Source organism: Oryzias melastigma, linkage group LG14, assembly GCF_002922805.2.
Source record: "Oryzias melastigma strain HK-1 linkage group LG14, ASM292280v2, whole genome shotgun sequence".
Classification (NCBI taxonomy): domain Eukaryota; kingdom Metazoa; phylum Chordata; class Actinopteri; order Beloniformes; family Adrianichthyidae; genus Oryzias; species Oryzias melastigma.
In genome coordinates, this window is record NC_050525.1 from 14,449,966 (window position 1) to 14,476,747 (window position 26,782).

Genomic DNA, 26,782 nt, shown 5'->3' on the forward strand with positions numbered 1-26,782 from the left:
TATGAAAAAAAGTTATTCTCGCCATAAAGTTTTGAAAATTAGCTAAACCTTTCCAACCAAAAGTTTTTTTGAGATTTCATGGGAAGCAGCCATTTTGAAATGAGCAGGAAAAGCCCCTCTACTGCCCCTAGTGGAATGATGATGAACTACAGGGCAGAAAACATGGATCAAGTAAGGGGTTATAAGAAAAGTTTGGACTATTTCAATGCGATACGTGTCTCAGAAATGTGTGTATCAACTATGACCACAATATTTGTGCTGATACAAAAGCAAGCATGCAGGATCAAAACTGTTCACAATGAACCAAAAAGCAGCAGACAAAAAAAAACAAGAAGCTCACCTGTAAAAGTAGGAGCAGCCTCGCACTGTGTTGTGGCTGAAGTACTCCTGAGTTTTCTCATTGCCAAAGTCTTCCAGAGGATCAGACCAGAGCAGGTCACACATGGGCCCAAAGGCTGGAGGCTCTTTGAACCGATCCAACTTCAAGTATAAAGCATAAGACAGCATGTATTTGGCGCAGAAGTTAAACAATGAAGTAACTCTATGATACAGAAGCTGTTCCCTCCCACCTTTTTAATGTCATCTAAGGTTTGTATTTCAGGTGAGAGTCCACCGTGTACACAGAGAAACTGTTGGTTCATGAGAGCTGCCAGAGGAAGGCAGTCAAATGCATCCATACACGAGTCATACACCTGCTCTGAGTACTTGATTTTACCTGACAGAAAAGAAAAAATATTAAAAAGAGAGAACACTGTTAGCATTTGGCAATTTTGACACCTATGTCCAGAAGTTGGATATAAACTGAGAATCCCAGAAGTGCCCAAAACATTAAGATTACATCTCTACTATGGTTTTATGTCAGACCTGCTCAAAGCAAAGTATGAAATGATGCTGTGAATTAAAAAAAAAAAATGTTTTTTTGGATTCTAAGTGATCAAAGATGCAAGGACTAAAATCAACAAAAATGAAATTTTCTATGCATTTACAATTAAATATGCATTTTCTGTTATATAAATATTAAAAAACAGATAATATTTAAATAACTAAAAACTGCCATAAACAGCTCAGTTTTGACTTTTCACCAATAACTTCTGATCTTTTTGTGTTAGCACACAACAACTAAAAAATAAATCATATTAATAGAAAAGAACACAAAAAAGACTAAACCTGCTCAACACCAGAAGATACTCACATTCTTGTTTGAAGGTGAAATATTCTGTCAAATGTCTACATTCATGATTTCCACGAAGTAAAAATAGTGTCTTTGGATAGAGGATTTTCAGTGACCAAAGGTATAAAACACACTGTAACGACAAACAAACATCTCATTTGTTTAAAGTGCAGCTTATAATTGTTTTTTTTAAGTTTGTTTCCCTCTAAAAAAGGATTTATGTTGTTCTTACCTCGATACTGAAGTAGCCACGGTCAACGTAGTCTCCAAGGAACAGGTACCGCGTTGTGGCTGGTGATCCTCCAACCTCAAACAGCTTCATGAGATCAAAGAACTGCCCGTGGATGTCCCCGCACACTGAAGAAAACCAGAGGTTCAAAAAGTCACTGATATTACATAACACACTATGCTTTGACATAACTTGCTAGAAACAGAGTGAAATTGTACCTAAAATACTTGATGTAACAAAAAAGACCACATTATAACACATCCACTACCTTGCATGACTGCAGGTTTGTGTTCATATGGAAGATGTTGTGCCTTTTGACCAGACACTTTGAATCTTTCTGTCAAAAGTTGTTGATTCAGATTATCGAATGTAAGTATGAATAAAAACTGTTTAATAGAAGAAGCATTTCAAGTACACACAACATAAAAAATATATTTGAAGTATCATCTGGTAATCCTTGCTTAGATCAGAGGACAATATACTAAGCATCTCAAGCAAACAAAGCCAGAACTCCCACAGCATCTCTTCCAGGAAGATGGTCTCAGAGGACCCCAGATGCAATCTCTGTAGTGCAAGTGTCAAACTCCAGGTCTCATGGGCCCAGCGTACTATAGGTTTTCTAAATAACCTACCTTCTCATTGGCAAAACACAACTAAATGAGGTAACCAGCACCGAGTGGGGCCAGGTTTCTGAATTACCAGCAGGATTCCGGCCCTCAAGGCCTGGAATCAAACACCTCCGCTAGAATATCTTTGACTTACTCCTGCTCTTAATCAATTCATAAATAAAAAGAAGAAAGGAGGGTTATGGCTGTCCAATCTCAACATTAGCTATGACAAGATAAGGCAAGGTAAATCAGGAAGATAAATTTAATATAAATATGTATAATTTTTTATAAATATATTTCAAGAAAACTACCTCTCCAGCATTCTTCTTTTCAAATGGAACAGAACTGACTCTTGGCAAGTTCGTTGAGTATTTTCCTGAGCAGAAGACAACAGTGCACTTGATAGGCCACACATTTGCCATAAAACAGTCTAAGGAGCGTCTGTACACCAAAGGTCCTCAGCTTCTGCAAGAGTTAAAGCTGACTCAGCGTCTTTCTGTACAGGGCATCACAGACCAATTAACCCAACCAACTCTTTTTGTTAATTAAGTATGACAGTAGTTGGGGAAAAGGAAGAAAATTACCCAGTAGACTTTAGAGCCTTTGTCTTTTAGTTATTTTTTTACTACAACCAACTCAGTGGCATTGTGGTATAGTGTCTGCCCTGAGACTAGAAGGTTGAGAGTTCAAATCCTGGCTGAGTCAAACCAAAGACTAAAAATGGGACCCAATGCCTCCCTGCTTGACACTCAGTATCAAGGGGTTGGATTGGGGGGTTGAGCCAGCAAATGCGGTACCCCAGCTCAGCTGTGTCTGCAGCTCACCGCACCCCAAGCGGATGGTTCAAATGAAGAGAACAAATTTCACACACCTAGGTGCATGAAAACTAATGGAAGTTTAACTAAATTATCAATCAGCATAACGTTGTCTTGATGTATCTTTCAACCATGGGTTGTGTCCTTCTCCCTCTCATTAACAAAACTCTGAAAGAATTGTATTTAATCCTCAGGAGTCTCAGTTCCTCTTGAGCTACACTGCCCTGTTTGTTTTGCGGCTAACCTTGCTTCAGTAATTGCTGATAGCTGGATTGAGTGAGCCCAGTTTCAGATTGACAGAACACACCTGATCCAGGTTATCAGTAATACTAAAGTAGGGTTAACTGCAAGTCAAGCAGGACAGTAGCGTACAAGGAACAGGGTTGGAGACCCCCCATGGCTGGCCAACCCTTGTCTGCAAGAGCCAGAACCCAGCTTGTTTCCCAGCTTTAGCTGAACTGCTTGATGCTGACGACCTAGTGTGTTCAGTCAATCAGGAGATGGAATCGCTTGAGTCAGCTAATCAGTAGCAAACTGGTCAAGAAGAACTAGAAAAAAGGCAGGATTGTGGCTCTGGAGGACCAGGATTGCCCAAATTCAGGCCTTGAGGGTCGGCTTCCTGCTGGTTTTACCTAGATCAGGCGTGTTTGGCCAATGAAGAGCTTCAATGGCAGGATGGTTGGAAAACATGCAGGACACCGGCCCTCGAGGACTGGATTTGGGTATCCCTGCTTTAGACTGAGGTGCTGTTTCTTGTCCAATCAAAGCTCAGAACCTAAGTGTCACAGCTCTATGAAGCCCGCAGGACCCCTCTTATAATGATGGAGATGAAATACTCAGAACCCTCTCAAGCCCTCCAGAGATGTTTTTTATCAAATGCTGGAAGAGTCTAGCACCATAAGGCCCTTTAATATTGGCAAAACCAACTGTCATCAGCCCATATCCAAAGACCTACAATCAAATAGCTCTAGAGCCAGGTCGACAAAAATGATTTTTTACTGTGTTCCTTTGCCATTTCAACTTGAAATGCACGATGCTTATGTCTCCCTTGTTTGCTTTAGCCTTTTTACCTTCTGGATGGTCTGTCTGCATTGACACTGTTGCTAAACTACACCAAGCTTCACAGCTGTCAAACAAAGTGGAGTATCCAAGGAAACAGACTCTGGTGCGGACCAAGTAGCACTGGTCTGACCTCACAGCTTCTAGGATGATTCGAGCACTTAAATCCATCAGGCTCACTATGAGTGAGATTTTTTTTTTTTTTTTTTTTGATTTTCCTTTGGCCAATAAAGTCCTTTGACATGTTCACAGCCTGTAAAAAACATCTGGTTTTTGATAATTGAAAGCTGTGGTCTTAAATTGTTTTTCTGATAGATTTACTCTGCCGCAAATACTAAAGATGCTTCAAGAAACCGAGAAACTCTGTAAACATTAGCAATAATGGAACCAACTGAGCATTTGGATGTGTTGGTAATGAGATGTATTTAAGGCCACTGCTTCTAAGAAATGAGAAGCTTTCACCTCAAAGACGCAGAAGGATCTCGAACCCCTTAGGGAGGCATATAACTCTTTCATTGTGAACACCATGGCCATAGTGTGCAAACCTACATCTCATTTCCTTGGTGCCTTCAATTTTTCATCATCATCTCTCCCTGTCTCCTTTTCTCCTTCTCATCCTCCATCTCTTCTCGCTTTTCCGTCTCCCTATCAGCTCCACAGTGGCCTTCGCCCACTCAAAGCTTAGAGCAATGTGAGTGGGAGACTGCTTGTGTGACTAAAGCAATCAAATGTACACATGCGCACATGGATACACAAACACCCATGGAATGCGATGCATGCAAACTGCATTGAATTTCAAACACCACCCAAGCTCACAAAAGCACAAACAAATATAAAAATGCACTATAGTCTGTTCATCATACATATTTAATGTTCAGCACCTAAAGCTTTTATTTAAGGGGAAGCTGAGGACAGAGTTAGTTAACGATGATATAAATTTGCAGTCATGCCAGCTAAGCTGACCCAACTTTTCTTGAAATGCTGTATGTTGTTGCTTTTTTCCTTTAATTATACACACAAACAAAGGGGTTAAAATAATTAAGTTTAGCTACAGATCAAATCCAATGTGTACAGAGAATTACTAACTTATTTTTCAGACTATAAGTCGCAAAAGCAAAAAAATACATAATAAATTCAAAAAATATAGACATGAACAAGAACGGACATTTTATCATGAAAGGCAAATTATAATAATGGAATAGTCTGAATTTATGCACGCTATAAGACGTAACACATTGATGTCATTTAGCTTCACAGGAAGAATCTAGTATCTCTAGTATCTAGATTCTAATCTAGAATCTAGCAAAATATGTTCAATTATCCAGCTAACAGTAGTGTAAAGAACATGCTAACAAGTCAACTAGACTCTTTATATCACTTCAAATTACTAAATCCGTTGAATTTTTTATCCTTTGTGTCGCTTTGGAATGATTCGACCAGTGACGGCCTAAGGCTGAGCAGCGCTTCTTTTTCTGCGTTACAGTCAGTAGCAAATACTGATACACACACCTACAGTGCCCTCTAGTGGTTGTGGCGATTTATTTTTTTAAATATCGCATGTAAATTGCACCTGAGTATTAGTTGCATCCCTGGGCAAACTATGCAAAAACGGTAACTGATACTCAAATAAGTATTGTTTATATCACAATGATGAGTTTAAATAAAGTTTTATTTCTGGAGTTCATAAACAGAAATTAGATCAAGCAAAATCAAAATCAAAATAATAAAAAAAAAGAAAACTCTAAATGTTTTTTTATTTAAAAATATGGATGGATACATATAAATAAAGACCAAAGCTTTTGTGTAAGACATTTTTTTCTTCATTATTAATAAATTAATTTATTCTTCATTCATCTTGCATGTTAATTTCAGATCAAAAGAACACAAAACATAGCCTTCCAAATTCAGGTTTTCCCATTTCTAATTTTAAAAACTTTAATTTTAATAGCTAGATTGCAGGTCAGACCTTGTTAAGGAGGCTGTTACCTGTGACTGGAGCTTCTATGTCTAGTATTGTTTTTTCCTGGCGTAGGATGGCTGCTCCCTCGTTGATGATTCGGAGGGCCACGGGTTCCTCCACGCGGCCTTCCTTGGTCAGGTGAGCCTTCAAAAGATCCACACGAGGTTTCCCTTCGCAGTCAAACACTTCCTTCATTGTAAGGCGATGGCTCAAGGGGAAGGGGACAGCTGAGGACACAACACACAGGCTCTTAATAGCAGTGGAGTCATTGCAGTTCATCTTCATCATAAACGTTTCGGGACAATAAACTAAGCTGTCATTTACTCTTATTTCAATACAAACGTGGAGTTTGTATTTCTTTCTTGAATGCAGAATAAGGGATGATGCTAAAGGCAGCAGCATAAACCCAGCACTCATTGAAACTGTGAAATCGGGCCACAGATTATTATTCAGTGGCAGCAGCAAAGGCTACGTTTTTAAAGCCGGCGCAGTGACTAACAGTTTTTTCAGGTTCATGAAGGGAAGCTAATCTCAGGATCATCAGGTTTAACCCAGTAATCTCTGCAAAGTGTCAACATCACACTTGGAAAGAAAATGAAGTCCATCGAAGGCTAGATACGACGTAACCATAGGCTGACAGTCGGGAAGAAGGATAAGTTGGCCAGGTTCGTGCAGACCTCTCCGCTGAACACCACGAAGCAAAGACACAGAAAGTAGCAGGTCAGGATCACGATGCTCCACACTTCTGGAAGATATTCTCAAGAGATTTGGAAATAATTGCTCCTGGAATCAGGATTCCCAGCAAGGTAAAGCTAATGAGACCAACATTTTCTCAGTATGTAGTGTGTATCTGCGACAGTGATGTGTACTTTCACACTTAACCAGCAAGTACAAAGTCAGCACAGTTAAAATGGAGAGGAGGTGAATGGAGCAGCGAGGTTCAGATGGCTCACTTAGAAAGGCCTCTCCCAGACAGTATTTTCCTCCAAATCTCACAAGAGCCAGACGCTAGCTTGAAAGAAGAAAACAATTTACAAGCGGATGCATCGGAATGGAGCAGAGCAGAGACCTTGTGACCAGCTGGAGTAGGTTCTACGTCACACCAAAAGTTTCTTCCAACAACCTTTTTTTTAACTTCTGCTGATCCACGACAATTTGAATAAAAAATACATAGAAATGCACATTTAAACTTAATTTTATTTAGATATGTCCTCCATCTTTAGTAAAATGCCACAAAAACATGTTACTTATTGTCATCGGGTCTTTTACTCTTCTACAAGATTCATGAGATTCAAGAAGCTACAGATACTGAGAGGATAAATTACAAATCATATACTGATAAAAGTATTGTATAATTTCAATAACCCTAGAATAGCTCTAAAAGCCCTAATCTTTTATTTTTCTGGTTTTTACTCTCATTTCGGTTTATGACAATATAGCGTTTAAGCTAACACGACAACCAGCAGACTGCAGTAAAAATGTAGTAAATATTCGACATGCCACTGGACAGTGATAACTCTCACCGAGGAAAAATTAGCAACGCCCTCGGTAGCAGAAAGGCTGTAAAGCCTGTTTACCAGCTGGACATTGATGCCAACACAGAAATGCTGCGGAAGTATCTGTACAAACGTCTTAGAATGCAGTCAAATAGTTCCATGCAGGTATTAAAACACAATAAATAATTAAGCTGTACATTTTAGTGATTTTTATTCTAATTTTGTTGGAAAAAAAAGTTAAAAATTCCAAATTCTTCACCGCTCTTTCCCAGAAACACAAATGTTGACACAGATACAGTGCACAAGTACAGCACACTGATAAACATGTGTGGCGCAGAGATGAAACGCTGACATCTGCTCGGCACTCAGCTGAACTATGAAATACTGTAGGGTTGCCGGGCAACAGCAGCAGCATCTGACTGTTGGAGTACAGCCAGCAGTGCCACGGAAAACTGCTATTTGCATCAGAGGTTCTTATAAATGCAGCAGTGTGTTGGAGACGATCATACAGTTGACCCAGAAAATGCTGAAATCCCACTCGCGAAGTTCAGCCTCGTGTTCCTTAAATGTCAAACACATTGACGTTCACACGGAGGGGTTGAAATAAGCTGACAATGTGGAGAAAGAGCCACCTGAGGAAATCTGTAAAGGATTTTGAAGACATTTTTAATAAGAAAATTATCATTTTTCAGGTGTCTGAGCAGTCGTAAAAAAATGATAGAATTGAGGAAAATGAAGCCTGAACTGCTAACAGTAGCTAGAATTTAGCTTTCATGTAAATGCTCACAGTGCTGCAGAAAACAAACCGCACAGACCACTAGATAATCAATAGTTCTGTCATACTCAAACTTCTAAAAAGAAAAAAAAAACAAAGGAATCTGCTTTGGCTTAGGCTTAAACGCTGTACACAAGAATAAAAATAGCCCAGATTCGCTGGCGGTGTCAGTGTTGTTACATGTGCTGCACACGCTAACTGCAGGAAACGTCAGTCTCTGCATCAAGATTGCCACTGTCATGATAGCTCCCTTTGATCACCTGATGGCTGCATGATTCACTTTCTTAAGACTATTTTTCACATTTAAGCCCTCTGGGGGTTGTCAAAGAGTCTTAGCTTTTCAAAGTAGGGAACAAGAATAGAAAAGAAGATGAAAGCGACAAAAGGAATATCTGCGCGCCTGTCAAGCAATAATGAAGCACATTAGCATAAGGAAGAGCATTCGGCAAACAATACAAATATAGATTTGTAGAAATTTTAATTTTTTTTGGTTGCTGATCATGGTGTCCATATTATAGTTTATCAAATGAAGTTTCTCAGGAAAAAGCCAGATCAGCAACAAAAATAAAACACTTTTATAGGATGGTGAAGTTTCAGAATCATGATACAAAAAAATACTGAGTCACATCTTAACATGGAGTTTGCCCTTTTGGAAATAAGCCTTGTCATTTAAATGTAAGTAATGACTATTTAACAAGTTTAAAGTTATAAAACCACTGTTGTTATGTATATTTGAACGCTGGAAGCTCCACGCTAATGCCAGCGAGCCGGCGACTATTGGTGACATCAGCGAGCGACAGTGACGCCTGAATTTGAAGATACAATTTTTCCATAACTCTTCGTTAGAAGGGGTTAAAGTAGGGGTAGGAAGAAGGGAAGAATTCGGATTGATCTTTTATCTGATCCAACATGATTTGTATAAATAAACACTCAGAAATGTAGCTTTAATCTTAAATCTCCGTCATAAAAAAACGCTACAAAAACATGTCAAAAACACAATTTTCCTAGGATTACTGAAGATCTTCATGATGAAAATTAAAAATTGCAGCAACATTTGCTCCTTTTTACATCATATAGTATTTTTGCCTGCAATAATTGAAGTCCTACTCCAATCAACTTTTGATCTGTCTTAATTAAAATCCTTCTAAGTGGTTTTTAATTTATAATTATGCAGTTTTTAGCCAAAATCACAAAATCTGTGTCGTTTTCTGGGACATAGTTTCTGCAGAGCGGCTATAGTTTATCAGAAATTTGCCTCTGTTGGGTCAGTGTTAGCCTGCCTCCATTTCCCCTCATCCATCTGTTTACATGATGTCCTGCTAGCTTACAACTCCCACGTAACTTTAACTGTACAACAAATTTAGCGAACAATATTGGAGCTGTTTAGCCAGATGTCAGCTCAGACGAGGAAAACGAAGACCGACATGGACATTTGTGCTCAATTTTTGTGATTTTTGCAAGTGGGTTGCTAATTGTATCCCCTATACGTCACAGCTACAAGATTTTTCCAACTGCGTTTTTTTGTCTGCTCCTGATTTATAACAATCTGAATAAATAAATCCCCATGAATGCAAATGTAAGCTTCATTTTCTCCTCCATCATGAGAAAATGCCACAAGAACATGCTAAAAACACCCAAAATGTGATTTTTGAAGCATTAGCCTGTATCTCAACAACAACAAATTGTTGTCTTTCTAACGCATCATTGTGGAGCAAGTTTTCTCCATCTCACTGTAACTTTGCTTAAAATTACTGTAGATGTGTGTTCACTGCTCTGGTAAGATCACTGAAGTTCTGATTCTGCAGAAGTTCTGTTTCTGGGCCTGAAAAACACGCAACTGAAAGGGAGGTTCTGTTTCTACATGACTGCATCAGCTGTGCCTGCAGTCATAGTCACACAAGTGCATCTCGGCTGCAGATTAGTCCACGTTTCTGCAACTGGAGGTGCCTAAAAGACAAAGTTGTTAATGCTGACTGAGCTGCTCGGCCATTATGATGATTCACTGACTGTAGATCTGCTCAGGCACAGCGCTGATCCAAAAAACGGAGCCGGGCTCAAGTGAGTTATGGCAGCTGAGAGCACTTCATCATCTTTCGCTGATCAATTCTTGGTAGCCCCCCCTTTCTGATCAGATTAAATCCTGAGTCGCTCATAGTGAAATATAACCCCATTCATGCCAATTCCTTACCCCCCCTCATCCCCCTCAAAGAAATCCTGCTGCATCACTGCTCCATCTGCAAAGCTCTTCCTGCTTTTTTACCATCACGTTTGCAGCCGAGGTAACGTTCAGATCAACGCAGTAAAAAAAATAAAAAATAAAAAATCGCCATAAATGCAGGAGATGGGGAGTCATCTGGGCTTTTTCACCCCCTCGCCATCGGGCCGCGCGCTCAGAAAATTGTTTATCAACATCAAAGCTCCGACTGCTCACTATCATCAGCACCAACTTGATAACTGCATCTGCAGCATCACTGCACGATTTACAGGAAAAAAATGTGGAGGCAATGTCTGCAGAAGCGAACGATTGTTATGTAATAGAGCCGTAGCCAAAAAATTACAATAAAAATAGAACTTACATTTGACCACCCGATCGGTGGGGTTTAAGACGATGTCAGCGTTAGACATCTTCATGAGCAGTGGCCGTTTTTCGAGGCTGAAACGTGTGGTCTTCTCCCCCCTGCCTGCAGGATCTACTCTTTCTTGTCGAAAGGCGACTGAAGCAGTGGCATCACTCAGTGGAGGCGCCCCCTCCGTGCGTCGGTGCTGCGCCGGGCTGGACTGCTGCTCCCCAGGCACGGATGGATGGATGGGTGGATGGACGGATGGATGGACGGATGCTGGAGGCAGAACGAGCTGCTTCTGCTGCGCTAAGCTGTTAGTATGGGGGAGGATGCGCGCAGACGGAGAGAGAGATGTGCACTATCCCGACATGGCGGTGGAGGGAACTCCCACGCAAATGTTTCACGGGACTGCCTAATGCTGCCATCAGATGGAGGCTTGCTTGGGGTTGCCCCCACGCACGATGCGCCATTTTTTTGGTATTCTGGAAATTTGGTTACGCCAGATAAAACATTGAAGCGTGATTTTTTTCCCCCTGCATCATTAATTATTAAAAAGATGCATGTTTTATTATTTCTTAAAACTTGATCTTAACGGATAATTTAGCTTTGTAATGAAATTAAACATTTGAATTTATGGGAAAAATATTAAATATTTGAAATAAAAAGCTTGTAGTGCGCAGGGGCGGACTTACCATTAGTGAAGGGGCGACTGCCTGGGGCACCCAACACTTCTGGGGCCCCAAGCTGAAAATTTTAAATATTTCCAAAATAATTTTCATTATTTTACTCTATCATAAAAGGGGAACAAATCAATGAAATAGCATTAGACCGATCTTGCAGAGCGGAACTATCACTTACCCCCAATTTTAGTCAATATTAGTCTCTTTATTAATTTGCATAGAGATTTTCATTCTGGTTGAAGCACAAAGTGCTTCACAGCAAATAAAATACTCATAAAAAATAAAAATAGTTTCAAAACACTGGATAATCACACAAAATTAGCATCCCCCCCACCGTATTCCTCCCTCCATCCACCCAGCTCTCCCAATCTAACCCTCATATCAAAACTGAACAAAAACTAACCAACTGCTAAGAAAAACAAAGATGAAGAAGATGCAGATTAAGAAAAAACAAGCTTATTTAACCATTTTGAGATCGGGTCAAAATTGACCCATTTTCACTCTGAAAATGGGTCAGTTTTGATCCGAACTTAATATAGAGGTTAAGCATTGAAAAAAAATAATTTTGTGAAATATAAACAAAACTGGCGAAAAACTGTTAAAAATATGTACACACTCCCATAAAAATGATCTAGCTCCGCCCCCTGCACTCATGTGATGGTGTTTCTTCCTCCCTGTTAAATCTGCAGCAATGGAATATTCCACTAGCTACAAGATAGCTAGACTCTTCCAAGAGTTAAAAAAGAAAAAAGTAATCAATCAACTGTAAAAAAAAAAAGGAAAAGCAAAAAAAGAAAGGAAAAAATATGTTGCTACGCTTCCGAAAGTGCAGGAACTCAAAAAAAGGGTAAAGACAGAAAAAGAGGAGGGGGTCAGAATTTTTTTTATTTTGAGACAATTATTATTATTTTTATTTGTTGATGTCGCTCCATATGGTATTATTATGTTCCATCATTCAAGTATGATATATCTTTTGCCCTTTTTAGTAGAACCGGACAAATGAAAGAATATTATAGATACTTGGTAAGGATTTTAGAAATGATTCATAGAACCACTACAGAGGGCCCCATTTTATTCTTCGCCCTGGGCCCCCAAACTGTTAAGTCCGCCACTGAGCGCACCACAAAAACTCAATCTTAACACAGCTGTTTAAGGGAATATTTCATGAAAAATAACCTTATCAAGAAAGTATTTCAGTAGAGGTGTGTATTGGCAAGAGTCGGGCGATACGATATGTATCATGATACACGTGTCACAATATGTACGCCAATATATACCAAGACAGTACCAGAGACAACATTTCATTATTTTTTATAAAAACTAGGACTTAGAAAAAAACTTTATTTAAATTTGAATACACCTTCCACATTAATAAAATGGTAAAATACATTTGATTTAATGATCAGAACATTAAGCAACTGTTTCTCATGTGAACGTTGCTTTAGATAAAAAAAATTTTTTTTGGTAATTTAATAAACATTTTTTCAACACACAATATTGTCTGGTTTTCACCACAAAAAGTTCCATATCTATGGTTGAGAAAATAAAGTATATGACTATATATAACTGTATATAATAAATGGACTAAGTGACCCCGCCCCCCTTGTGTTCTAAAAAGGAAGTACCCACAATGCTCCCAACAAGTTAACATTTCATAGACATCTATTTAGAAATATTGCTATTATACAGTGTTATAGTTTTCACACTCACTTGGTTCAGTTCTCATGTACAGTCAGTGAGCAGGACAGTTATTTTAAGTGGAACAATGCTTTGCAAACTATTTTTTTAGCAAAGTTCAAGATTAGTTGGATTTCCCAGCTGTGCCAATTCTTGGATCAACAAGAAGTGAGTGACCCACAGACATCAGTTTTCATAGAACTCCTTCTTAACTGGTGACCTGGTAACAGTGTTTCTCACGCCCCCTGGTGGACTGAGGAGCAATTACTGCATACTCACGAAGAATCAGCCTTTTCCCTGTGCAGCTGTTATATAATTTTTGATTTAGTTCTCTTTTTTTTTTAGTTTTGAGCAGTGTGCACTTTTGGATTCCATATAACTTGTTCCTGACAAATTCATGAACACTACCCAAAACATTTTACAGAACAAACATTGGAGGAGGAGACAGTGAAGAACTGTGACATATCTGCAAAAAAAGTCTTCAAGAAACAAATAAAACAATCGTAAGTTTGCAAAAAAATATTGAAATTAGGCAAAATATATATGGAATAGATTCCTTAGTAGTTTATTAGTAAAATGTATTTAATAAAACTGAACAAACATTATATTTCTGTGTTTAGAAGAGTTTTGAACCAATTACAAACAGATGGACCAATTAGGTGAAGGAGGCTTTGGATGATTTCTCAGCGGCTTCCTCTATCCGGACGACCTGCAGGTACGTGTTAGTCATGCAGCTGCAGTGAAGGAGCTTCAGGCTTTTGTGTGTTTGTTTCATTCCCAGCTTGATTTTAGATTGTTTTGCTTCATCTGGTCTACGTTTGTTGAAGGGGTCATCTCAAATGGGAGTTGTGTCGGTCGCGTCACCTTCAGATTTTCTCACCACAGATGTGTCTTGTAGAGAGTAAAACAGACACTTTCCTCTTGAGAAGCAGCGTTAGAAGTTCTTATCTACTCTTTTTCCTCGCTGTGGTTTAATGTCTTCCAGATCATCATGAAACAGCTGATCCAGACTGCAGTAGATCCCGAGGAGAGTTATATCTTCCATCAGGGGTTCTGTGTGGAGTTAGCAGGTTCTCCACATTAAAGCAAGTGTGTGAATTGGCAGAGGTTATGTCGGTATCATATATAGCTCTATTATTTAGTCATTTCATAAACGAATAAATTAATTATTATTACTTTATTATCTCTCTTATTATATCTCTATTATTGTGTCTATTATTTTATCTCTATTTTTATGTCTTCACCGTCTCTATTATTATTTCTCTAGTTATGTGTCGGAAAAAACACGAAAATAAATAATAATGATAAAATCAAATAATTGTAAAAAATTAAAAACATACAAATAATAATGATAATAAATAAATAAAAAGCAAATCTCTTGACACGTCTTCTACAGGAACCACCAGAGAACAATCATCTGAAGGGGTTACTTATAAATTGGGTAAGAAATCTACAACATAACAAACCATGAAAGAACTAAACTGTTGGAGCATTTGGACAAAATTCTGTTTATTAATAAAATCTGATTATTTTTTAAATAAGGTTTTTTTTTGCCATACACCTGAACTAACACTGTATTTCAGTGTTTTTGTGTTCAGATGAGTTTGAGGCCAAATGTTTGGGTGAAGAAAGCTGTGGATGTTTTTCTTCAGCCTCCTGATGAACCAGGAAGCAACTTCATCAATCAAGTGAAGAGTAAGCAAACTAACCCACATCACAGAATTCAAGAAGCTCCTGGTGTGTCATTGAACAACGTGTTGTGTTTTTTGTGTCTTGCAGGTCCCCGGATGCTGTGTGTGCTTCATATTAAAAGAGTCACAGTTTTCTTCAGCAGCTCCTTCAACCTCTCAGCCGTCAGTAGAAGGGTGATCTCTCTTTGAACTGCCTTTCCTGAGGAATCCTCCTAGAACAAATAGTATTTGAGAACACAAATTATCATTTTAAGACATCAATTTAGCATTTTGTGTGCACAACATGGCAATTTGTGCACACAAATTAGAATTTTGGACACACAAATGAGTATTTCTTCAAATCCTACCAATAGTAGCCACAAAATACAAATCTGGGCTCAAACTGTACTATTTTGTGAACATACAATATTAATTTTATACACAAAATGCTAATAAGTGTACACAAATCCTATTTTTTTCACAAAAAAATAACTAATTTGTGCACACAAAATACTGAGTTTGCTTTTTATCATTTTCTGTTTGTTGTCTTGCCTCACAGTGAAAGGCCTTGGTTCAGATCCTGGCCGCCTGTTCCCCTCATGCATTTGTTGACTTCCTCCAGGCATTTTGTTTCCCCAGTCCAAAAACATCATCACGTGATCCTGCAACAAACCGGCAAACTACCCATGGTGCACCTTCCTTTGTTCAGAAGTGGCTGAAATAGGCTCCAGCAACCGTAAAATCTTGACCTTGAAAGCGATTCAACAGCTTGAGAAGATGAACGAATGTTTTTAGTTTAGTAACCACTTGTTCTTCTGTTCATAGATTTGCTGTAGAACTTTCTTTTGTCAAATATTTATATTTTTACTATAATATTTCTATTTTTATTATAATATAAAGAGACTCTGACCTCGTTTTTCTTCTCAATTCTAATGTGCTTACTTCTAAACATATGTTAGTCTGGCTGTAATTATACAACACATCAGTACATCTAGAGGATCAAATTATTTGAGGAATGGTGCTGCAGCAACAACCTGATACCGAATGCAGAGAAAACTGAAGAAGAAGCTTCTTTTTCTTCTGCCATCAGACGTCTGAACTCCTGCAAAAACCTCCACTCTCAAAATTCATCCACTCACTCTTTCTGTCTTGCACATAAATTTTGCATAAAATATCATTGCACAACTGTTTTTATTGTATTTATTGCTTTTATTTAAACTGCATTTGCCTCACTGATCAGTTTTTGTTCATGAATTCGAGAAAGATGTCCTTGTGTTCAATGCTGTGCACTAATGACAAATAAAGAATCTGAATAGACATATTTGGGATCAAGTAAAAAAACAAAAAAAAAATGACTAAATAAACAATGATACAATTTTTATCAGTTTTAAGAAACACAACAAATCACATCAAGTTAATTTTCTAAAAGTAACATCCAATTAAATGTATTTCCTTTTTGATATATATATTTATGTGCAAAGATGTAGATATAAATGTAACACGTTCTGTAGATCTACCTTTGTTTAAACTATAAGTTAGTTATAATATATGAACTATTTATTAGAATATTTTTTACAGCTACACGCAAAAAACAAATGGGATGTCAATTCCATAAACACACCACTAGATGGCGACCTCACCTTGCTATAATCAGCAGCAGCTGGTCTTTAATGAGAGAGAACTACAACCACTTCACATCATGACATGTCATAACTTTTATAGTTAAATATAAAGTTGAGCACATCAGATTGTTGGAGGTTTATCACACTTTTGTTTTTATTTTTGCCTCTTTTGCTCAATAAAAACATGTGTGGCAGGGGTCAAAGGTGATGCTTAAAAAAACAAAACACAGTGAGTCTGCAGCCCTGAGACTTTTTTAAAGTGAGGCTGACTTGTGCTGGTCTGATGGAACAGGAAAACACTCTCCAGAAAAATCCATAACACTTCAGGGCCTCAGTTTGGAGCCGAAAGTCCAACACCTGTGCGGGCCTCTTATGCATGTCCTTGAAGTGGAAACGTTCAGAGATAAACTGATAGTCAGGATTCTGCAAAAATCTGTCTTAACAACACAAAAGGTGGAATTGATTCATTTTATTTATCTTGTTATTAAAATAAATACCCAACATGTTGCTCGGATTCACTGTTTTCATGATAGAAAGTTCCAAAAAACACACAGTCTCAGCTAAAACAGAAGAATAAACATGTTTTAAATGAGACACACTTTTAGTTCCTTATGTGAAAGTTGTTTTTTTTTTTTTTTTAGTAGCAAAGATGTGCTGGCAGCCACATTTGCTGACCCCTCCTTTAAAAGCTGTTTTCGCTGGCATGTGGTCCTGGCACGACACTGAGGAACTGGCACCCCGACCACGTCCAGCACCGTTTCCAGCAACAAACCCAGCTGTGAGCTCCGCATTATTATAGCTGAATCTGAACGAAGAAACGGAACACTTCAGTCGGAAAAGCTCAATTTGGCATTGTTTATTAAATTAATCCTTTTTTGTTTTAAGATCAATAGTGTAAAAGGGGATCCAGAAACTATAGAGAAAACAAGATGATTCACAAGATTTAAATTTGTTAAAATTAAATATTTTTTTACAAATTTTCTCATGCAGATTTTCCCTTTTGAAAACGTATAAAACCCAGCGAAGGGCACATTAGTATCTAATCAAACAAAACAAATGACTTTTCATTTGAACCAAACATAAAATAAACATTTTATAAGCTTTGGGAACTGGATGTTCATTTAAAATGAAAAATAAAAGCAAAAGAAGAACAAGTTTTCTTTTATATTTCTGTTAATCTGAGATCATCTGGATGAACAGCAAAGATTTAACACTTTTATTCCTGCTTGTGTGATAGTTTCAGGTCACAACAGTTTATGAACTTCTGAATTCTGCCTCGTCTCCAAGTCTGTGGAGTCATATTGATCACAGTGACACAACAGTTTCTCGTGCAGTGATGCCCAAAGGCCCACACTCTCCTCTTGACCTTCCCTGACACGTTCTGAATCTTTCTGCAACACATTCAGAAAAACTTTTACGAATTAAAAAATGGTTTGTTTAAATATAGTAATGAGGCTCATGATCACTGTCTATACAAAAAAAAATCCAGAAATAATCCTGTGTATTGGTACTCCCATTTTACTGTTGTGAAAAAAAATTATTTTAAGTTTGGTGTAACTGATCACATTTTCTGATATTATTTGATATTTTTGTGTATTTCCCAACACTTGCTAATGACTTGCTGCTTTATTTGATCATTTTTTTTAAATTAAATGTTTAACTAACCCCCATAGTTGCTCATAGAAAGACCGTTTTCTTCTTTTTTTTAAGATTTGTGTGGTGGGTTAAATGTATATGTTGCATTTTTTATAATTAATTTTGGTCTTTTTTATATTTTCAGCTAAAAAGTGAATAAAAACAAAGCATTTTACTACCCTAAAAGTATGTGTTCAGTTCGTGTTTACATAATCTGAAAGGATTTCCAGAATTCTAAGATGGAAAAACTGCGTTCCTCTCTGGCTCTGTTTTTGGGCCATTTTGCGGGGTTTTCTTACAGCATGTATCATGGGTGCAGCTGGGAATGGAGGCCGTGCGACGTTAATCCTCCTCCCAAACCCAGGAAAGTACCGTGCCTCCATGTGCCGAATGAAAACAACAAAGGGCTGAGTGTGGCTGCAGCCTCCGGGGTTCAGCGCACCCACCAGAACATGTACAAGAGTCACAGCTTGCTGCTCCCTCCTACCCATCTATCCATGCATGACTTTTCCTTCCTTCACCCTCAGTTTTCTCTTTTAACTCATGACAGGCACGTTCAGCTCTTCATCCACAGATGGGACACAAAACACCAAAAGGGAAGACACAATCCTTCAAGATGAATTAGATGTGATAAATGACATAATTGTAAAAGAAAAATATAAAATACTAACCACAAGTTGATGAATTGTATCTATTCTTATAAATGTTTCAAAATAAAACAACAACATAAATACGTATGAGGATGAATTTGTTTGATTCCCTTTTAAGTCTTGAATCAGTCGACTGTGGTGTTTCTGTTGGCGTGCCAACCACTTCCGGGTTGTGACGATGTCAGAAGAACAGCTGCGTGGTGATGTCAGAAAGTGTCATGTGTTAATAAAAAAACAGAAAAAAGAAAAGTCTGGCATCAGAGAGGGAAGTTTGTTTACTAAAGAAAGAAAAACGTTGGAATTGCTCAGAAATGCTCAATTGCGCGTTTATTTAAACTTTACGCAATTCAATAATTAATTTAAAGCTAAAACATAACTTGATTGGGGTGTGTTATAAATTAAACTAACAAATTAGGAAACGCATGTTTCGTTTAACATGTAGTTTATTGAAGCATGAACAAATCTGGATGAGTTGTTGCCATTTTTATTCCAAGAACACCTGCTTAAATTCTGTTAAAACGATGTTTACATTGTCCTTTTAATCAGACATATTTATTCCCTTTTACTGTGATGTAAATGTTCAACACGCGCGAACAAATGTTCATCTAAATGCGTCCGAGGCTCCACTCCCGTGCGTAATTACGCATCCAGCGGCTTTTTGACTTCAATGTTTTCCGAGGAGAGCGTCATGCTAATGAGAGGCAGAGCGCTTGTATTTGCTGTTTTGTTGGCTCCGAGCTCTGTGGATAGTTGAACAAACCCTCCCTTCTCTCCTCTTTCCCTCTCTCTTCAGCTGCCGCGATATTTTCCGGCTCTGGAGCCTCAACTGCACAGCTCGATCGATTCGCATTGATTGTCCCTGACGAGCTGCTCCACTTTCTAGCCAATGTCAGCCAGTCTGCGATCGGGAAGGAGAGAAATGAAGGAAAATCTCTGCCGCCCTGGCGGTGTCATTTCCACACACTTGGGCTGGCCGCCTGCCAGCAGACAGGACGGACGGAAGACGCGGAGTGGAGCGCGGAGGAGGCTTCCGCCAGCCTCGCTGTTGACAGAATGACTTGTTATGGAGGAACCTGTTCCTGATTCACCCTAAACCACCTCTAACAGCCACCCTTTCCTTACAAGAGGACAATTTTCATTCAAGCCAACAACCAAACACAATAGTTCCTTAAATAAAATGATGGGGTTGTTATAGGATTCAGTTTTAAATGAGCCAATGAGCTTCAAAACGTTTGTTTACCTGGAAAAAAAAAAAAACAAATTCAAGACTTGACATGACAGTTCTTAAATAAGTGTATATAAGGCGATCTCGAGCAACAAATACATAAAAGGATCATCAATATTTATCTACAGCTTTGTTCTAGAGGGGTTATTGTCAGTTGGAGTATTATAAAGTAACTAATTACTGTAATTTAGTTACTTTTGTTGATAACAGAGAGGAAGTGACAGGTTAGATTTTTGGTAAGTAATTACAATTACTAAACTATAGAAGGCCTAGATGGCTCTGTAGGTTGCATCTAGGACTGAAGCATAAGAAACCAGGGTTTGTTCCCCAAGAAGTCGATCATTGATTGTATATTGGAACTGGACATACCTGCTGGCTCCAAGAATCCAAAATCCCTAAAACTTCAGTAGAGAAATAAAGAGCTATTACTCAGTCATTTTATTTGGCAGAATAATCATTCTTGCTTTGATTATTTTTTTATATATACTCTTGATAATCATAATTTTCCATCCATCCATCCATCTAGTCATCCATCCATACATCCTTCTATCGATCTATGATCCATCCATCGATCCATCGATCCATCCATCCTTCTATCCATCCATCCATCTATCCATCCTTCTTTTCATCCATGATCCATTCTATCCACCCATCCATCCATTCATCCATCCATGCATCCTTCTATCCATCCATCCATCCATCCATCCATCCATCCATCTATCCATCCTTCTTTTCATCCATGATCCATTCTATCCTTCCATCCATCCATTCATCCATCCATCCATCCATCCTTCCATCCATCCATCAACCCATCCATCCATCCTTCTATCCATCCATGACCTATCCATGATCCATCCATCCATCTATCCATCTATCTATCCATCCATCCATCCATCCATGATCCATCCATTTTCCTTTGATTATACCTTTTGGCCCAGAAAGATATCTAATCTCAACGTGTTTTCCTGGTAAAATAAATCTTAAATAAAATTTTAATAAATCACCCAAAAACCTTTTAAATGCTAACCATTGCTTTAAAAATAATGTAAAATGAAGGAGAAAAGTATAAATTTTTTGTAGTTTTTTTTCCCTTGAGAATCTGTATGAGTGGAAAAAAGTAAAGTAAGGTAAAAGTAAAGTAAAGTAAAGTAAAGTACATTACTATTAAAAAAGGTAATGAGTAAAGTATAATTGAATTAGAATTTCAAAATAATCAGTTGCTCTTTAAAAGTGATTTACCCAACACTGGTTCTTACAGCTTTAGTAGAAAGTGCGTCTTTTTCCAATTCCCCTTTTGCTGTTTTACTTTGAAAGAGCAGCTCCGTCTGCCCCTCCTCCTCTGAGCGCAGTCCTGAAGCGCGCGCGTCTCTGGATCCACGCTGAGAATCCAGTTCGGTTTTTCCCTAAAGCTCCAAAAATCTATGAAATGTGTTTGCATGTTCCTCGCTGCAAGCGGGGATGTAGAGGTGGGTTTGCAAGGACTGAGAAAGCTCGGGGAACCCACGCGTTCAGGCTCTGAGAAAGTCCGTTTTTCCTCCTCATCATTCCGGGTCATTTATTTGTTCTAGAAACTAATTCTTGTCATAGTTGTCAACAAACAGCCACTCCGCTGGATTGTTTCATTGGAGGAGAAGCTTTTTTCTCCCTTTTGCTGCACCTTTCTTTTTTCTTTTTTTATTCACATTACCTCCACGGCGCGGCAGGCTGGGAGACGGACCGCACGGACTGTCGGCGCCCTTCCCTCGGCTCGGATGTGCGTCGGTAGGTGCCAATAACGCGGACCGGCGTGTGCGAATAAGCATTGAATACAATAGAGCGGGGTTCTATTGGGCTGACCGGGAGGGGGAAATCACACTTTGTTAAAGTGCACTCAAAGTTGGAATTTCATCTTCAGGTTCGAGTCACAGAGAAGCTTGTAACGCGCGGCTGCAGACTGTGTTGGTACCGCAGACTGGCTGCTGCGCGGTGGTCCCGGAAAAAGCCTCCCGTTGTGGTACTATTGGAATAAACAAGCGGATGTCAGGCAGTGTTGATGCTTTAGGACACTGCGCGTAAAGAGCGTCCAGAAACCCTTTGGTTTTGCTTCCATCAGCTCCATTTTGGCACAGCAGACGAGCACGCACATGTTTTCTTTAATGAATCAGCTGTTGATACCATGTACTAAAGTTTCATTCGCCATTAATCATGTTAGTCCTCCTTTTCGTGAACTAAAACTTTCATCTTTAGATTGTATTGGCTTGTAAACAAGTTTAATTTATGGAAAAACGCGTGCGTAAAAATGAAAAATCGGATTATTTTTGCCCCCTCGTGTATTGTTTTATTGGAAAGTTGACGCGCTCCTCAGACATTTACAGTCCACAGCAACTCTCCGTCTGTGGAAGAGTCATGTGAAGTCGCGGCGCGCGCTGCGTGATTGTTTCCTCAGAAGTTTTTTTTTTTTTTTTTTTTTTTTGGTTCATGCGCACGGCGTCCTTAGGGAGACAAGGGCGCTGCAGGTTCTGGACAAAGGGGCGCAGCTTTGAATCTAATTATTGCCGCCGCGGCTTTGCTGTCGCGCCTGGTGCTTTATGCGCCCAATAAGAATGGAGAGCTGCGTGAGCGCGCATCCGTCTGCCGGGGGTGCTGCTCCGGACCTCACGAGTCAACGCCAAGCGACTCAGACAATGCTCCTCCACCTCCGCCAGGAAGCTTCTACCTGGCACCTGCGCATGCAGTGACGTCAGTGATGGACGCTCATTCAGCAATGCTCTCGTGATTTGCTCAAGGAGTCATTCACTTTAGAGGGGGGAGCTCAAGAAAACAATGATTTAAAGCATATTTAATGGTCAGAACTCGGATTTTGAACATAAGTGAGAAATTTAGCCTATTGAGAGACTTAAACTTTTTTGTCCCTCTTGGGTTTCTCTAAATATAACTCAAGAATTCAACCCCTTAACAGGAATATTGGATCTTTGCTGTCAATGCTTCCTCTTTTCCTCCATCACTTATTGATTTCATTGAAACCGATGTCTCCAGGATGAACTGTAAAAGCTACAATATAGCTTTAAATGTATTATAATAACGTTCGCTGGGTTTTTTGTTGGACTCTTTTGAATGCCAAATATTTACACATACCTCATTTGTGCTATAAAGTTCTTCTCAGAACTTTTTTTAAAGTGAGTGAACTTAATGCTCTGACTCACTCAGATGTCTCAGGGGAGATTCATATAAAAATGATCATTTGAGGTGACTCCAAAAAATTGTGGTTTTGGTGTTTTTGACATGTTCTTGTGACAGTTTTTTTTTTCTTTGAGGACAAATAGAAGTTCAAATCGCCTTTCTGAGAATCTTGAAAAAGGTTGTATTTTTTTAAATACGCTGGATGGGCCACACGGTTCAATCAGATAGATCCATGAACGTCTTCGTTTTCCTCGTCTGAGCTGACATTGATTCGCTGGATAGCTCCAATATGGCTCGCCATTTTTTTCTTTCTAGTATTGTAAGCTAGCAAGAGAGAGTGTGTAAACAGATGGATGATGGGAAGTCATCAGGTGAATTTCTGCTGCACTGCAGAAACTATGTCCTAGAAAATAAAAAGTTTTCAAGATTTTGGCTAAAATCATATTTAAAAGACGTCTGGGAATATTTTTAAAATAGTTAAAAAATGATCATAGTGGGACTTAAACTTGCCTTTTTATTTTTCCAAGCTGATAAAAGTATGACCTTAAACGAAGCATCAGGTTGAAAACTGAATACACACTACAGGTGCGAATAGACAGCTAAGTTCACAACTCATTTGGGAACACACTTCCAATAGTTAAGTTGACACGTTGACGTGTTAAAATGGGCAGCAGAGGTGACAGCAAACAAGTCACCCTGTAGGTGAGGCGAGATCGAGGTTTTGGTTTGTTCACTGATCACAGTGATCTGAGAGAATCTGATTGGATCACAGCTGTGATTCCTGAAATTTAAAAACTTTCTTTGTTATCTCAATAAAAGTACTGCTGCACACTTAAGAATGAGAATAAAGAACAACCGTCATGTTTTTATATGTTCATAAGTTTTAAAAAAGTCACTCCAATCCATGCAGGAAAACTGTGAACACAAAAATGTTTCACTTTTGTCACATTTCTATTTATAGTTTTAAATTGTTTTCTTTTTTTTTTGCATCAATAGTGTAGAAATAATTAAAGAAAAAAATGATAGCTGGAAAATATGGATAAACGCAAAGTTAATGTGTCAACTACCATGTTATATGAACAAAGTTTTACATTTAAGCTTAATTTTTAAATTACTTTTTCAATTAAATATTTTAATGTTGGTGTTGAAGATTCTTCCTCCTAACCATAAACAGTTCAGGAATCACATGTCCAAGTAAATTATTTTTAAAGTTCTCTGAAATGATTCATTTATGAACAAAAAGATTTGTCTAATATTTTAATTTAAGCTTTATTTTATTTTACGTAATAAAGTATCTTAGGCTGAATATGTTTGAGGAACAAGAGTTTTAAAGAGACAGACTTCACCTTTATCAGTTGTATTCATCTTTTTTACAACAAATGCATAAATTCACACTTTAGATTTCAGATCTAATCAGAGTTTTAGAATCAAAACATGTTTGTGTTCATGTTCCTCCTGTGTGATCTCCATCCACACTATTTAATAGTTAAAGAAACTGTTAAAGAAAACTTAAAAAAATAATAATTTTTGGCTAAAAACAGCATAATCATAATTAAAAGATGATCCAAGTGGGTCTCTAATTTTTTAAATACTATTTTATTGAACCATTATATAACCAGGAAAAAAAAATCCCATTGAGATCCGCTGATCTCTTTTTTAAGGGAGTCCAGGTCAAGAGGCAAAAATTACACAAACCCAAGACATGTCATAGAATTAAAATACGCTAAAAAATAAATACATGATCAAATAAAAAAGAATAAAACAAAGTAATTCATTAAAAACAGTTGTAGGTTAGTGATTTCATTTCCAGGTCCTTCATAATAACGTGAAACTGAGAGAAAGTTATGGGCTTTGAAAGCTAAAATGTTGTTTTGAGAAAGTTGGATTCTGTAGGTGCTCTGTATTGAAAAACCATCTTTTCCTTTTCTGTTTGCACACTCGGGACAGACACCGAGTAGACGCCCTGAGATCGGAGAGCATCAGATCTGCGCTGCAGAGCCACACTTAAATATGAAGATTGAATTCAAGAGCATTTATGAGAATTTAAGAGAAAACTGGTAGCAGCAATCAGATTGTGGATGGTTTGGTTAACCGTCTTAATCGTCAGGATATTAATATGTTGCCAAATGTATAACATGAACAATATGATGCCTTTAGAGCAGGGATAGGCAACTCTAGGCCTCGAGGGTCGCTGTTTCTGCATGATTTCCAGATATCCAAGCTCTACTCATGACTGATTACCTGCTTCAGGTGTCCAGCCAATTAGAACATGCCAGAGCAGGGAATGTCGGAAAACATGCAGGAATATGGCTTAAACAGATAGCCACAGGCTAGCTATTTTAGCTAATTTAGGCTTTTGTTAATTTTTTTGAGGATAATTTGGAGTTTAGCAAATATTTCTGACATGCTAGCTGTTTAGGCTAATTTAGGATTTTGTTCAGTTTTTTAGGCTAATTTGGAGTTTAGCTAATATTTCTGGGACATGCTACCTGTTTTGGATAACTTAGGGTTTTTTCAGTCTTTTAGGCTAATTTGGAGCCTTGCTAATATTTTAGCTTTATGCTAGCTGTTTAGGTGAAATTACAGATTTTACCAGTTTTTTTAGGCTAATTTGATATTTAGCTTATAGTTCAGCTACATGCTAGCTGTTTCGGCTAATTTAGGCATTTTTTCAGTTTTATAATTTGGAGTTTAGCTCATATTTTAGCCCTATGCTAGCTGTTTTGGCTAAATTAGATATTTTACAATTTTTTTTTCAAATGTGGCATTTAGCTAATGTTTCAGCTACATGCTAGCTGTTTTGGCTAACTTAGGGTTTTTTCAGTCTTTTAGGCTAATTTGGAGCTTTGCTAATATTTTAGCTTTATGCTAGCTGTTTAGGTGAAATTACAGATTTTACCAGTTTTTTAGGCTAATTTGATATTTAGCTAATGTTTCAGCTACATGTTGGCTGTTTTTGCTAGTTTAGAATTTTTTTTCAGTCTTTAAGAATAATTTGGCATTTTTCTAATATTTTAGCTAGCTATCAGCCATTTCAGCTATCAGCTTCAGCGTTTTCAGCTATTAGCTTCAGCGTTTTTAGTCATCAATTTCAGCATCTTCAGCTATTAGCACGAGCATCTTCAGTGGCCGCATTCAGCTTACAGCATTCACACTAGCATTATTGCAAGTAATGCTATATATCTAGTTTTTATAATGTTTTAGTATTGTTTTTTTTCTATAAAGATTGCAGAAATTAATTATATAAAATTTGACTATGTGTTGCTTTCTGGAAAACCGTAAATGTTTACATTTAGGCTGTAATTGTTACATTTTTTCTGCCCCACATTGGAGAAGAAAACGGTTATGATACCCTCACAAGAAAAAGTTTGTGGACCCCTGCTTTAGACCAAAAGATAGTTCCTCTCTAAGTTGCTGTGGACAAAGTTATCTGCTAATATGATTCATCAACAGTGCTGTGTGACAACTGCAGCATGTAGTAGACAGAGCAACAAACGTAGCAACGTCAACATACTCAAAATGTGGGCTCTGCATCCTCTGAATTAAACCAAAAATCAAAGTTTAACCCTTCAATCCCTGTTGTTGACCCTAATCCTGAGTTTATATAACATAGTTTGACACAGGTATAAATCAATGTAAACAAGGTATAAAAGTGAAAAAAAAAAAAACAAAGTAAGATGGCATTTTAAACGTTTAAATCGCCAACAATGCTAATACTTTGAAGATACTTTCTAAATAGTTCTAAATAAATAATTCCCCTGCAGCTGCAAACTGCTGATGGATTGTTTAG

At 38.0% G+C, this 26,782-nt stretch overlaps 2 protein-coding genes across 5 annotated transcripts in view; one reads left to right on the forward strand and one right to left on the reverse strand.

Moving 5' to 3' along the window:
- The window catches only part of ppp3ca (protein phosphatase 3, catalytic subunit, alpha isozyme), a 30,996-nt gene extending 19,846 nt beyond the window's left edge, over window positions 1-11,150 (reverse strand). Inside the window, exons 1-6 of one of the 2 annotated variants that reach the window (XM_024265255.2) lie at window positions 10,690-11,150; window positions 5,869-6,069; window positions 1,404-1,528; window positions 1,193-1,304; window positions 570-715; window positions 341-480 (exon numbers count right to left, since the gene is read on the reverse strand). In XM_024265255.2, the coding sequence (XP_024121023.1) occupies window positions 341-480; window positions 570-715; window positions 1,193-1,304; window positions 1,404-1,528; window positions 5,869-6,069; window positions 10,690-10,744 (779 nt within the window). In that variant the 5' untranslated portion in view covers window positions 10,745-11,150. The remainder of the gene's footprint in view (window positions 1-340; window positions 481-569; window positions 716-1,192; window positions 1,305-1,403; window positions 1,529-5,868; window positions 6,070-10,689) is intronic. The other variant, XM_024265247.2, reaches the window with a different exon arrangement.
- A 10,065-nt stretch (window positions 11,151-21,215) lies between these two features.
- Window positions 21,216-26,782, forward strand: part of cxxc5a (CXXC finger protein 5a) — a 31,218-nt gene continuing 25,651 nt past the window's right edge. The window contains exon 1 of one of the 3 annotated variants that reach the window (XM_024266799.2): window positions 21,216-21,594. The gene's annotated coding sequence lies outside the window, so the exon portion shown is untranslated. The remainder of the gene's footprint in view (window positions 21,595-26,782) is intronic. The other 2 variants (XM_024266800.2, XM_024266798.2) reach the window with 2 other exon arrangements.